Source organism: Amblyomma mixtum, chromosome 7 (assembly GCF_055824585.1).
Source record: "Amblyomma mixtum isolate Tamu chromosome 7, ASM5582458v1, whole genome shotgun sequence".
Classification (NCBI taxonomy): Eukaryota; Metazoa; Arthropoda; class Arachnida; order Ixodida; family Ixodidae; genus Amblyomma; species Amblyomma mixtum.
The window spans coordinates 45,849,940-45,863,721 of record NC_143018.1 but is presented as its reverse complement, the minus strand read 5'-3'; the positions used below and the strand labels follow the sequence as shown (position 1 = coordinate 45,863,721).

At 49.4% G+C, this 13,782-nt stretch overlaps 1 protein-coding gene across 7 annotated transcripts in view; it reads right to left on the bottom strand.

Annotated features, from left to right (window-relative positions):
* Positions 1-13,782, bottom strand: part of LOC149335886 (uncharacterized) — a 279,896-nt gene that overhangs the window by 16,414 nt on the left and 249,700 nt on the right. For 2 of the 7 annotated variants that reach the window (XM_089552426.1, XM_089552427.1), the window contains 11 exons: positions 13,598-13,638; positions 12,024-12,051; positions 9,718-9,780; positions 9,162-9,253; positions 8,292-8,656; positions 7,567-7,724; positions 6,129-6,461; positions 3,166-3,225; positions 2,479-2,556; positions 1,113-1,208; positions 271-333 (listed from right to left, as the gene is read on the bottom strand). In XM_089552426.1, the coding sequence (XP_089408552.1) occupies positions 271-333; positions 1,113-1,208; positions 2,479-2,556; positions 3,166-3,225; positions 6,129-6,461; positions 7,567-7,724; positions 8,292-8,656; positions 9,162-9,253; positions 9,718-9,780; positions 12,024-12,051; positions 13,598-13,638 (1,377 nt within the window). The remainder of the gene's footprint in view (positions 1-270; positions 334-1,112; positions 1,209-2,478; positions 2,557-3,165; positions 3,226-6,128; positions 6,462-7,566; positions 7,725-8,291; positions 8,657-9,161; positions 9,254-9,717; positions 9,781-12,023; positions 12,052-13,597; positions 13,639-13,782) is intronic. The other 5 variants (XM_089552428.1, XM_089552429.1, XM_089552430.1 and 2 more) reach the window with 5 other exon arrangements.

Sequence of the window (13,782 nt, the reverse complement as noted above, 5' to 3'; positions counted from 1 at the left end):
CTTTTTTAACAATCTATAGCTTCACGTACAGTCAAGACATACTAGGAGGCTGGAAGCTGGGCACTAGCATGAAACAAAACGAAAATAAAACTCCTTTGCTGCGTATAACTTCAGAGAGTAGCGGATTCAACCCAGTGCCCACCTGACGACTAAATGAAATGCTGCAAGTTCCACACAGGGACTTACAAACTTCTATGCACAATTCAAAAGTAATTACATCATGCGTTAGTATAGCGACAGAAAGTGAGAAGAACTTGAGAGAAACGGTACCTTCGGTGAGATTGAAATTTCCCAGTCACATGTCCTGAGCCATCGCAGCCCGGGATGGGACAGCTGGGGTTCGCAGTCGGGAGAGGAAAAGAGGCAGCAGCGGGGAGTAGGAATTAATTGGGGGAAGCGACACGGGCGAAGGAGTTGCGGCAGCACAGGCGTGAGGAAATGGTTAGGGAAGAAAAGAGGAGAAAGAAAGGTTATGGTTAGTCAGGATTTGCAGCTTAAAGCCATGCGTTGTTATGACATTAACGTACACATTGCACATTCGCAAGCGTATAACACACACAGTATTGAGGAGAAGCCTGATGTTTGGATAGGGGTACTGTGCAATGCGCGCTTGAACTACCTTGAACGTCCTAGGGACGTCTGGGACGTTATTTGGACGTCGAGTGTAGTTCAGGGCTCATTGGGTTGCGCATTAAAACAGGTTTCCCCAAGCAACGCGGAGGAACGCAGCATTATACTCGGATGCTAAACCTAAGTCCTTCCAACTCACGCGACTTCTGTCAGTCTCCTTTCTCGGTCGCATTTTCCTTCAGAGCTAGTTATATGGCTCACGTTATCAAAGTTCGGACACTCCTCGATTATGGTTGCGCAGTGGCTATAAGCTCCACTTTTGTACTTCGCGGGTAGCACATTTCAGCGATGAGCTAAGTTTGAAACAACATCGTCTTACGGTTTGTAAAGACGCAGATTCGCTTGCCCTGGAAAGCTGCTTTAAAGGCGCATTGCCGTTGTAGTTCGATGTAAGCAGTAAAGCGTTACAGGCGAGCGCACATCGAAGTACAGTGAGAGAGAGAGATAGAGAACCAGAGAGTGCAGAAACTGGGTTGCTGTACCTTTTGCCTTGGGATCGGTCTGCCTTCCAACAAAAGCTGTCGGCGCTCGGAGGAGAGTGGTAATCGAGCGTGGGGGACTGTACGCACATGCTCAACCTAGGACCCAAGAGCAAGAAACACACCTCTGTCAGCCAACGTAGGTGGGGCGAGGCCGCCAACGTGTACGGTTACGCGAGAGGCTGTACCCTTCTTTTTCATAAGTTCCCGGGACAGCAGATTTGCTGCGGGGCTGCGTAACGGAACTCTAATCTTCACCCATAGCAGTTCAAAGCGCCGGCGAGGTGAGGACAGCTGCACTCGCCCTCCAGAAATTTGAAGCCCCAATGCAGGTTCCGAAAACTGAGCCCGATGGTCTAGGATGGATGCGGGGTACCCCGACTTAATGAGCGTTAAAAGACACCTTTAGCATACCATGGACCGTGTTACCGTTACTGGAGTACCGGGAGCCCGCGTGACGTCATTCCGCACGCGCAAATCGCCTTGAGGACGCCAGATGGCGCTAGGTACCCGGCAGCTGCGCGGACGCCTGCCTTATCGCGACCAATCAGCACGCGCGGACTGGCGGTGGGCGGGCTCCCAGTACACCGGTAACGGTAGCAGGGTATACGGTATGCTAAAGGTGTCTATTGCTAAAGGTGTATCAACGTTCACGTTTCATGCAAGCCGTCCTCAGCTGCAACTTGGTCGTCCTAGGTTGAGCCTCTGCGCTCGCGCTATCAATAATCAGCGACACGAGGTACGCACTCAACGTCTGCCTTCTCTACAAGGTTGTCTCAATATTACTCGTGAAAATATGTCTCCCCCAATCTACACGATCAAACACAGAAATTAGGAGAAATTGACGAATGCCGTTCGAAAGACCGAACAGAATTCTTTCCAGCGCTATAAATATGGTGGGTCCACCCTCGAAATTTCGGGAGTTAATCCGTACGTTAATCCGGGAGTTAATCCGGTCAGTCTGACCAGACTTGAGGTGTCTTCTCTAGTGTTAGCTCAACACTACAGCGCCTAAATCAGCGCACAGAGAGGACGCCAATCACGGAGTCCTTTATGCAGTCGAATGGGGGAAAAACTTCAATTTTCAACCCCGAATTTATCATCATTAAATACGTCTTTTGCTCTTCTACGAAAGTCGACAGAGCAAGAAATAGTCAAACAGTCGAACTTTATTCGGGAGAAAAACTGGATGAAGTAGTCGCCAGTCTTTCTCAAATTCGAACTTTAATTTTTTCAGCAACCTTCGCGTGCGAATTATCGAGATTGGACTGCATGACCCCCGACGTAATACGACTTTCCCTAACTCGGGAAAGTAGGCAGTACCATATGGGCGTAATATATTGAGGGAGGAGAGGAGCTGACCACGTACCGCAGCGGCTCGGCGTCCGGCTTGTCCTCTCGACCGCCGGCCTTCTTGGGTTTGCTGCTCCGCGGGCAGCCGGACAGACTGCGGTGGGAGCAATAGTTTCCTGTCACGTGACTGCGGTGGGAGCAATAGTTTCCTGTCACGTGACCCCGAGCCATCACGGCCCGGCGTCGGGCACCTGCGCCAGTAGTGCGCACACTACAACGCGGATGATTTTCTTATCTTGTTAAATTCCTCACATGCTCCTTCGCTGCTTTATGCCCCGTGGCTTCATACTTGCACTATTTCGTCCACATGCTCCAACCATGTCATGTTCTGTCATGTTATCTTTTTATTCGAAGTAGAATGTGCCAAATATGACGCCATTCTTTGATCCGTGCTGTTTGCTTCTTATAACTCTTATAACTGGACAAGACACCTGGTACTTTTCCTTCAAAGTTCATTGCGAAATTACAGGGCTGTGTTGAGGACTACAGCACAACATGAAGGGAAAACTCAAACCTCCAGAAATATATGACCGCCCTGTTAGATCGGTTTTGCCCTAGGGTATAACGAGTGAACTGTGACCACGTGCTTATAATCTTGCCCATCGAACAAGTCTGAAGCGCTGGTCGCAAGTTAAAGGTTTAAGGTTGTCTCGATACGTTGCCAGCTACGATGTTGTGTAGGGTCCAGGCGGATGACACTTACTTCAACTCTTGATGCGGCCCTTGCATCGAAGGTCGCTCTTGAAGGCCGCATCCAGGTAAACTGAAAATAACAAAAAAAAATAAGACTAAGTTGAGATAGGCGAAATGTGTGATTTGCCAGAAACTGATCGTGAGCTGGAAAGAATCTTCATGCAAAGCATAGCTCAACAAAGGAGCTTCATAGGTTAGGAATGCGCCAAGGCAGATTGTCCGATGTCTACGATCCATTACCTGAGAACGCTGACGGCACTTACTTCGTGGTTCGTAAGGTAATACGTCTACTCTGAATCGGCTTTTTAGCATAGCGGAGACGTATTAGCGGAGACGTATACCTGTTTACCGGACGCCTCCTGCGCTCGCGCAGTGACATGGGTGTGGCCATGGGCGGGGCCACTGCGTGTGGGCAGGAGGCGTCCGGTAAACCGGTATACGTCTCCGCTAATACGTCTCCGCTATGCTAAAAGCGTCGAATGGACTAGAAACCTGTGTGGGCTGGAAAACGTGCATGATGCCAGAAACAAATACAGAGTAGCGCGAGGGGGCAAGGACAACAGACTAGAAGATGGGACGAGCGCTACTCTGTTGTCCTACTTGCCTTCCGCTACCACGTATATGCATAACCAGCTAGCCCAACTTTCCGTTACTAGAAGAAGTTCGGAAAAAAGAAAACTACACACACAAGACGGCGCTGTTGCGTGTGTCTCGTTCTTCCTTTGCCAGGTTTGTTCGTACTTGTTTCTAGGATCATTCGAGCCCCCTTCATTCCAATTATGCCAGTGAACTGAGATGTGGAGACACTTACTCAAAGTTCGCTTTAAACTGTGTAGCGCTGAAAAACAAGCGACTAATACGCTGAAGCAAAACGACAAAAGTGGCTCGAGTTGTACTGGTGTTGCTGTTCTTTGTTTTCCATTCTTTCGGGCAGGGCTCTTGGAAATGCAGCACTACTTCTCGGTACAGTCGGTGTTCGGAACGACCACATGCATTCAAACCTTCATTTTCTGCCTGGTCAAATATTTTTTAACGTAGCCTGCCAAATTATGCAGGTACGGAGGATTTCCGCAGCACTTAATGGATGGAAGGATGGAAACTCTTCTGTTCCCAAGCGGACGCCTGCCGTTATATGCTAAGGACATGTCACACGCTCAGGAAATACATAGTACATAGTAAGGAGGACGCAGATAGCTGTGCAGGTGCTCTCTAAGGTTGCTGGCGCGTACGTTAGGTTATGTGAGTTAACCGGCGTACATCTGGCTGACGGAGGATGTAAAAACGTTAGGTTTATGAGGCTATTGCGGCATTTTGATGACCCAGTGAGCAAGGTCGAGAGCTTTCTTTCCTTCCAGGAGCTTCAGATCTGCATCATGGGGACCAAATTCGTAAGGAGCCTGCGGACCTCTGGCAATAACCATTTGTGTCGTGATCACGACCGTCACAGAGACTGCGCAAGAAAGAAAGGCCGTGTTTTTTTTTCGTGCCGAGAAAGTGCATCGCATTGTTCAATCGAGGGATTTACAATTCTGAAGATATCGCCATATCGAAGGTGGTGCGTAAGAGCATGTGAGCGGACGCTTGCGCAAGATGTCTTGCTTTACCATGCGACATCATAAACTGCGTATTTCTTATCTTAAATCTCCGCCAGCGAACAAGCGGTAGATATATCTGCACAACCAGACTCTTATTAGAGAGTTACAGCATACAGCGATCAGCTACTATGGTTTGCTTCCGCGAGGCGCCACTGAAAGTGCGCAGAACGTCCCGAAGGTTCCAGATGCCGCCACGTACCCGTCAGTGCGTGAGCGCCTGTCATGTCGGCACCAATCAGCGTGTACCAAGCGGTGCCCCTCGGAAGCGCTTCACAGAAGTGGATCGCGGATCACATGGTGCTATAACTCTCTAATAACGTTTACAGTGACCAGTTGTAAGGACAATGCTGACATGAGTGAAACAAGCACGTGTTGCTGCAGGTGAAAGTGATGGCAGCCATATCTTGTGAGCATCGTGGTTCGGCATGCGAACATCGGTGCTCTTCTGAAAGCGTAAGCGTGCATGCTATAAAAGCACTTGCCGAGGCGCTTCTTTTGTAGTCAGCGAATCCTGACCTCCGAAGAGCGCCTAGACGCCGTGAAAATTTTGTTACGCGGTATTACAGGGAACCTGCGCTGAAGTTTGCCGTGTCGACTGCAGCGCCGTAACATGTAGCCTAGCGAGAGAAGCCAGCAGTTTTTGGTGCACTCGTGGTGCTTTTTTACACGCCACCTTCTTGCGCTTATTGGCATGAGCTTCCGCGCCCTGTCGAAGCCATACGTGGCATGCGGCAGCTATCTAGGCAACACCGAGAGAAGCTAGGCAACGAATGTTATCAGCTCGACGCTAGCGCCTAATCGTTCAGAAAGTGCTCTCGCGTTTGTACCAGCCCAGGCGGCTGACGGCAGCAGTTTTTCGTCGCCGATTGGATCAACTGCAGTGCTGCCTGGGCAGCGCCGGTTCCGTAGGCTGTCACAGCGAGCTCGTAGTTAGGCTCCCTCTGCATGAAGGCTGACAGTCTACAACAAAGTGCGGGCCGGGCCTCCGGTGCTTGGACAGGTGCCCAAGTTAAGACAGTTGCTCATGAGATCGGGAACGAGGAACCTTACTGCGAACGCGCCGGGAGATTGAGTGATTTCTGACTTCTGTCCGCAGGATACAGTGTAGCAGAAAAAGGTGAGTTGGGCCAGTGTTGATATCTAAGGGCGTCCGTCACTTTCATTTGATTCCCGGATATAACTTGGAAGGATGCAGGCTGATCGCACACAAAACACTATGGGCCCGTATCTGGACCACGCGATTATATTGGCATTCAAGTTAGGACATTAGGCAGAACGGGCACGAAGGAACTGTCCCTTATCGCGACCGCGGTGGGGACACTGCGGGACATGCACGTAGTGGGAGCATGAAAACAGGTGGTATATGTGGGGTATGTACATCTCCGAGGTTGCGGCGGTGGGGGTAGGAGGGCTGCAGCACCACCTGTCCTTGTCCGCGAAGTCGGAGCCCGCGGGTGTGGGCCTCCCGGCGAGGGGCTGGAGGTGGTCCCTGGTAGGAGGTGGGGGACTGTGCAGGGACGGCGGCGGGTACTGGGGGAACCCCTCCGGCCCGCCCCTCGAGAAGTCCACGGGCTCCGTCTGCTCCTCGGACGGCGGCGCAGCGCCGCGATACATCCCGCTGCCCGGAGGAGACATCGACTGATGGTGCGGCTGCTGCTGATGCGGCGGCGGCGGCTGCTGCTGCTGGGGACCGCCCAGCGCCGGGGACAGACTGCGGCGCCCAACGCACGAGCCCGTTGCGCTAACAGGGCTCTCTCTCTCGCTCTGAGAACGTCTCCCGCAGCTGCGAAACTCCTCAGCCTTTACCAGCTTTCGTTTGTTAACTGAGAGACTGTCCATGGGCTTTTAATAGTCTCAGTAAGCTTCCGCTTGAGTTCAATACAACCTAAGTTCAACAGTGGAGAACTTGTTAGCAACGAATGGACCTATATAACTGTTCCTTTCCAACAGTTTCCCTCAAGCTGTTCCCCCTTAACTAAGGGTAGATTTCGAGCTTGTAATCAAGTACCACATATGCGAAAGATGACCCCATGGCTGACGGCATTGGCAGGCCTGGATCAGTGTGTGAGGCGCACAATGCTTAAGACAAAATCGTCGATAAGCTTAAAGTGTAATGAAGATGATTTCGGAGAGCAGTTTCGCAGCTACAGGAGAAACGTTAAGAGGTACTCCGCACTGCGGGGAAAGAGGTCCCACGGGGCAATGGGAGGATAGGGACTCGTTTCACTAAATCTAACTCGCAACTCTACGACGCCTTCGTAGATCCGAAGAGGGGTTCATTCATGACGGGTACAACGTACTGCGGTGCAAGCATGGACATCAATTCGTGAAGAGGATTCGCATGCGCAGACAGCTCTTGCCACGGCAGGACCTAACTGAGAAATGTTAATACGCTCCTTGAAGGCGTGATGGTTGAGCAGCTTTCTAAAGTGAAAAATACGCTTCAAAAGGATATTCTTTGCTTTCCTGTCTCCAGAGTACGATCTCAGCTCCCAAGCTTGAGTAAGTATCCGCTCGAACATTATAAGGTACTTCCACATACTGCTTGTCCAGGAGACATGCAGGTGCGACTAAAGAGCGCGAGTACTGTCAAAGCCAGCGTGAAGAACTGTTGCACCAGATGGGAATAAGAAAATGTTCTGACTTCATGGGCAGGGTACACCTTATTTTCTCCCGTTGAAAACGAGGCGATACAAAGGAACATAGGACTACAGGTGAGGTTAACGCCAATGGAATGTGCGAAGTGGGAAACAATAGGCCGTGCACGCAAAAAGAGAGGGCATGCATGCGGCTGGGATGACGTTTAATTCCCGTACCTGTGCCTAGGGACGAGAGGCAGGTCGAGGGCCGGGTGGATGTGCCTCACCCCGGGAGGGGGTGCTGGCGGGAGGTCCCCGAGGGCCTCTTGCCTCTTGGACAGGTTCACCGCTGCCCCCAGGCCGCCTCCACCGCCCACCATCACGCCGGGCTGATCCTTCGTTTGGAGGAGACACGAAAAGTCCGCCGTACGGTGTTTGTCCATTAGTCGCGGACTCCTCAACTCTAGCCCGCTAATGTCGGGTCCAGCTCAATAGCGAAGCGGCAAACGCAATTCAAAGGAGGCCCGCCAACCAATGGCATCGACATACCGTCATGACGTCTAGGTCAACCACCTTGCACTTGCTAGCCACTTGCGATGCCACGCTATCAGGTGCAAAGGAGTTAACAGTGACGTCATGAGATTACGTCGACGTCATTGGCTGCAGGAACTCCGATGGGATGCCTTTGCTACTCCGTCCTTGAGTTGTAAGCGGCTCTCTAAAGGGAACCGGGAGTGCCTTCACACGGTCACTCAACGTTCAATCAATCAATCAATCAATCAATCAATCAATCAATCAATCAATCAATCAATCAATCAATCAATCAATCAATCAATCAATCAATCAATCAATCAATCAATCAATCAATCATACAATCAATCAATCAATCAATCAATCAATCAATCAATCAAAGCCGCTCGATCACTAGCTCAGTCGCATAGCTCTTTCACCTGTTCACTCACCAGCGGTGGCGAGGGTGAGAGGCGCTGCTTGACCGTGACGGGCAGCTGCTGGTCCTTGGGCTTGGGCGCGATGGGCCGGTTCGGGGCCGGGCTCATCTGTTGCGGAGGGTGGGGCGGTGGCTGCTGCTGCTGCTGATGGGGTGGCGGAGGCTGTTGGTGGGGCGGTGGTGGTTGCTGCTGCTGCTGGTGCTGCTGCTGGAAGAAGTGGTGCGCGTACTCTGGCGGCGGCGGCTTGCTGTACTTCTCCAGCTCCTTGGCCAGGTTGGTTCGGGGCGTGGTGGTGGGCACGTATCCCGGGTACTTGTAATCGTGCAGCTCCAGCTGCTTCACGTAGCACATGGGCCGCAGCACGCGGTCCGACGGGGCTGCGCGGTGAGGGAGAGGGCAATTATTTAAAACAGCGACCGCTTATAGACGTTCCCTACAGCAACGCCACAGTGGCTGTCATTTTGGAGACCATGGAGCGAGGCGAAAGCCTGGTAGTTTTTCCAATCCCCTTAAATATCGCCATCTGCTCCGACCGTCACCCTGTTCATCATATTGCCCATGACGTCACTTTCAAGAAATTTTAGCGTCGGCCTCCTGTGAGTCCGCAGGCAACGAAAGCATGGAAGGAACCACATAGTTGTACGGAAGGTGCCCGCTCCTTCTGACATCGTTACTGACGCCAGTACCACCGCATCACCATTTACAAGCTTCATATCACTCAGGCACACACAAACTGGACTAGTTGAAGGCGGTACAGGTTAAGCCCAAGATGCAGTTCACAAATTCACTCTAGAAACGTCAGAAACCCTCAGTTTTGATTAATGTTGTTTTGCATTGTACGAGGAGCTCTATAAGGAAGTGGCAGTAGGCGTCTGCTCTTACCGGGACTGGAGGTGGCGGGCGGGTGTTTGGCGACGTTCTTCTGTTCCTTCTGAGCCAGCTTCTCCATGGCGGCAATGGGGCACCCGGACAGGCTAACGGACGACGGATCGGAGACGAGAAGAAAGCAAAAGCAAAAAACAAAAATGTATGTGAAATCCCAATCAAAGGTATTTATGGTCCCGAGTTGCGCGAGACCCTAACCATTTATATTTCGCGCTTTCCCTGCAAGCATGGTGAATGAACTGTCCAGGACATAAAGTTTCAACAGGCGGTAACTGCTTGGTGTTAAAGTGAAGGGTCAGATAAAACGCCTTAAAAACAAAACAAGAAACGTTGGGCCATCATCCGCCGTGCCGTAAATGTCTCTATAAAGAGTGGTTGCACTGTGCGGTGAACGATACGAGTCAGTTACGTACGACAGCGGAAAAGCAATCAACTCAAAACTTGTGCCTGCGTTCCAGACGCTTTTGTCCGCCGTAACAACATTTAGCTCGGGCGGACTGGAAATCGTGCCCTCCCGGGCAAGGCTTTAACCGAGCAGAAATGGGACACTCACCTTCTGTGTGAGTTTCTGTTGCTATTCACATGTCCTCTTCCATTACAGCCAGGAGTGGGGCACCTAACGCAAAAGTTTGGTTTGAGTCACACGATGTTTGCGACGATGACATGCGCGTAGGAACGTTGATAAGGAAATGTTTCGGGAAATCCTGCGTACTGGAAACTTTTAGAAAAAATTATTGCTTTAGAAGAAAGAAAACAGCTATTAGGCTACAGAGAAGCTGCGCTAATCTGCATGACATTAGAGACCTTTAGCATACCGTGTACCGTGTTACCATTACCATTACTTAAGTACCGGAAGCGTGCGCCATCAGTGCGCATGCGCAGATCGCCTTGAGGGCGCCAGGGGGCGCCAGATACCGGGCAGCTGAGCGTGCGGCTGCCGCATCGGGACCAATTCGCGCATGCGCACTCGTGGTGGGCGGGGCCCCGGTACTCGGGTAACGGTAACGATAACACGGTAAATGTGTCTATTAGAGTCGGATACAACTTAAGTCTGCAGTGAAGCTCCGCCCACATTCAGCCTCCGCGCACAGAATTCCTCCAAGACAACAGAGTAGTCCGGTTCTTAAGCGTTTCTTGTTACCTAAACAATAAGCTTCTTACAAGAAAAAAAATTACGAGCTCTAGAATTTTGATACGCGGATTGTTTGATGTAGTCAAACATTACAAAGCTGATTTCGTTTACTGTTGCGATTGGACGGCGGAGTAATGCAGGACACCGTGGACTGCGGCCTAGTGTTAGCAATTGCTGTTTTTTAAAGTTGTATCCTACTACAGCTAGCACCATTACGCTTTGCGTACGATAGCGCAAAGACGGGCTCTCTGTGATTTAGGTGCCAGCGATCCGCTATACACTCTAAACACAAATACGCCTACATGGGAGTAAAAAGGGAGTAACCTGTCCTATAGCGCACTCCTTTTTATAAAAAAGAGTGCGCTGTAGGACAACTCACTCATTTTTACTTTTTTACTCTTTCCTGTTTAGAGTGTGTGTTATGAGCGACGGATGTTCCGTCTACTGCTGACTTGTGCACCGTTCTTAGTTCCGAAATGCGTGGCTTTAGCAGAAACGCATGAGGAATTAAGCCGACCACGTCCTTTAAAGAAATAACTAAATTTGAAGTAAAAAACAGCTGTGAAGTGCACTAGTATAAGTACAAGGCGCAGAAAACAGTATTCATAAACAAATTCTGGAAGAAAACGGCATAAACTTTGTGGGGACGCTTTCGTTCCCTGCGTTCGCTTTCCCTCAACGCGCTAGTTCCCTGTGGTTAGCTCCTCCGCAAAGCACTCCTCTCGGTTCGGTGACTTTCCACTAACAGGGGAGGGCGCTCGCGTCGCAGCGACACCAGCGCCACGGATGGCGTTTTGCTGCGCGCGCGCGGGGGAAAATCTGGTCTCTTCGGCTCGACACCGGGAAGCGAACGGACGATTCGCTCGCAGCTCCGCTCTTGGCCGCGGGCGTCCTCGTGTGGAAACGTCTTCCCCTCAGCTCGTCCCGTCTGGCCTCGGAGATATTCCCTTTGCCCTAGCGTGGGCGAACGTTCGCTCGTAACCGTGCTGGTGAGTCGGACTTCCTCGATTCCTCAGTGTATTTTGTTGCTAGCTGGCGTTATTGTTGTTATAGCAATAAATGCCTTGTTTGTGTCAGCCAGTGTGTCGTTCCTTTGTTCCCGTAGAGCAAGGCCCGCCGTGGTCGGCGTGCGCTCGGTAGCGTACGCGACCACGGGGTGGGGTCCGCGCGGTTTTGAACCATGTCAGCCGCGCTTAAACGGGGAATACGTGTTTATCTCCCCGATTTTCAACCCCACAACTTCCGTTATTTCATTATCACCTGCTGGCTGGTAGTAAGGAAAAAAATAAGATTTGCACGGATATACAGGCCCCATGCAAGAACTGCAGCGCCTTATATTATTGTGGAGATTGCAGCGTTATGGAAGCGCATTGAAAATAAATGTTCACTTGCGTTTGAGTTATATTCTACAGCAGCCTAAGCTTTCTACCTAAGAAGCAAGCTTGTGATGAAACACCAAACACTCACATTCACTGGCAAAACAACATAAAATTCACACACAGCACAATGCACCACACAGTAAACGTACAACATAAAAAAAAATTACACACGCTCACATACACACACACAAACGACTACTGTGCAACCCTGAAAAACAAAAAAGCATGCACTAGCACCTCCGTGCCACAAAAAAGTGAGTAGATTACAGTCGTAGCAAAAAGAAAGTAAGTCAACTAAAGAAAAAAAATAATTTCAGAACGTAGCGTATGCACCCAACAGTTGCTTACTTGAGTATCGTTTCGTGCTGTGCCAAAACTGCAACGAGAGTTAAAATGGAGAAAAGAGATACCTTGTATATTTGTTCAAGTCCATACAATAACAATTAGTTCGAGGATGCCGCATATTTGTGCTAAAACTTTCTAGGGCACGGACCGGACCTCATGGACTAAGTGTCCACAACGCAGTATCGAAGATTTTTTGGCTGCCTGCGAGAAAGCTGCTTGGAAACTAGCGGCATTGATTATAAAGACCACCAGAATTAAATGAGAATTGTGGCAAAGAATCATAGTTCGGATTGAATTATTAGGCGTTAATCTCGTAGCAAAAGTGCAAAAAAATTCGTTCGCGATAAATCTGGTTGATGGGAGTACACACAAATCGAACTGTCACAGCCTCTGAGGCTGCCGAAAAATAGAGAAGAAAAGCATTTTTGAGCGGAAAACCATTTATGAACCCACTTTTTTCATTTAATGTAAAATTTCACTATAACACAATATATCCGCCGATCACCCGATGGCTATCTTGAATTTTTTTTCTGTTAATATTTTCGCTACCGTAAAAAGCGTTCCTCATTGATTTTCTACGGGAGTCTTAAATGTTCGATACGATTGATGGAAACACTTTAAAAAGAACATTTTGCTACACTGAGAAGAATGGACCATTACCTTCAATATTTCCATAGCAGTGTCTTACAATTTTTCAATATTCAAACTTTTTTTTCCGAGAATCTTGGACGTGGTTCACAACGCAGTTCGAGAAAATGGCCCACAACCATATTTCAGATATAATTATTTAGCTGTGCGAAAAGTTAGTTCGCGATAAATCTGGTTCATGGCAGTGCACGAAGTTCCAACTATCACCGCCTCCGAAGCTCAAGTTACGAGCAATATGCTTGGATGCCTTGCGGTCATTACTGTGTGCACTCCAAAACGGCAAAACCTCAAAACACTTAAGTGGTGAAAAATTTCACTCGTATTCTTGGATCAGTTGAATATTCGCTGTTCGAATAGCAGGGTAAAGGGGCAGTGTATAAACATATACATTCGCGGCATATCACGACCGTTAAAATTCACGCGTCACTCTTTCCAGGAGCTATAGAAGTCATTCCCACAGAAATATTACTGTTTAAATTAATACAGAAACTTTAGAAATGATCAGTTGAATTGATGAGAAAGAAATGCGATAGTATTTTAATTTCACGCGTCAATCTAGTCCTATTCTGATCCTATTACAATAACGTTTCAATGCGAATACCCATTCTATTCTTAATCCATTTCTATTCGTAATGGCTTCCTGTATTCATTTTTGCTGCGTCATTCTTAGTCCGGCGTCTCCTCCTTTCCCCTACTAGTGAAGAAGAGGAGGGGAAGAAATAGAGGAAGAGGGGAGAGGGAAATCCCCAGCTGCCATGGTGGCGAGAGAAGGCTTCACACAGACGCCAACGCCTCCGCTGGACAATTTTCGCCTAGTGCTACCGCAATGAAAAAAAAAAAAAAACGCGGCGCTTACGAATTTGACGTTGTTGGATTAACGGCCAATCGTCACAATTGCCACAGGCAGTAAAAAAAAAAAAGAGACTTACTTTCGGGTGTAATCTTGTCCTTTCTTGGGCACCCAGACAGGCTAGAGAAGAGTCGAATAGAAATGGCATGGCGAATATGTTATACACGATCTCTGCTCTTGACAAAAAAGGCTAGTTTGCAGTCACAGAAAGACTAATGGCATTGTACCCTGATGAACTGCAGAAGCGCGATGAATTGCATGCGC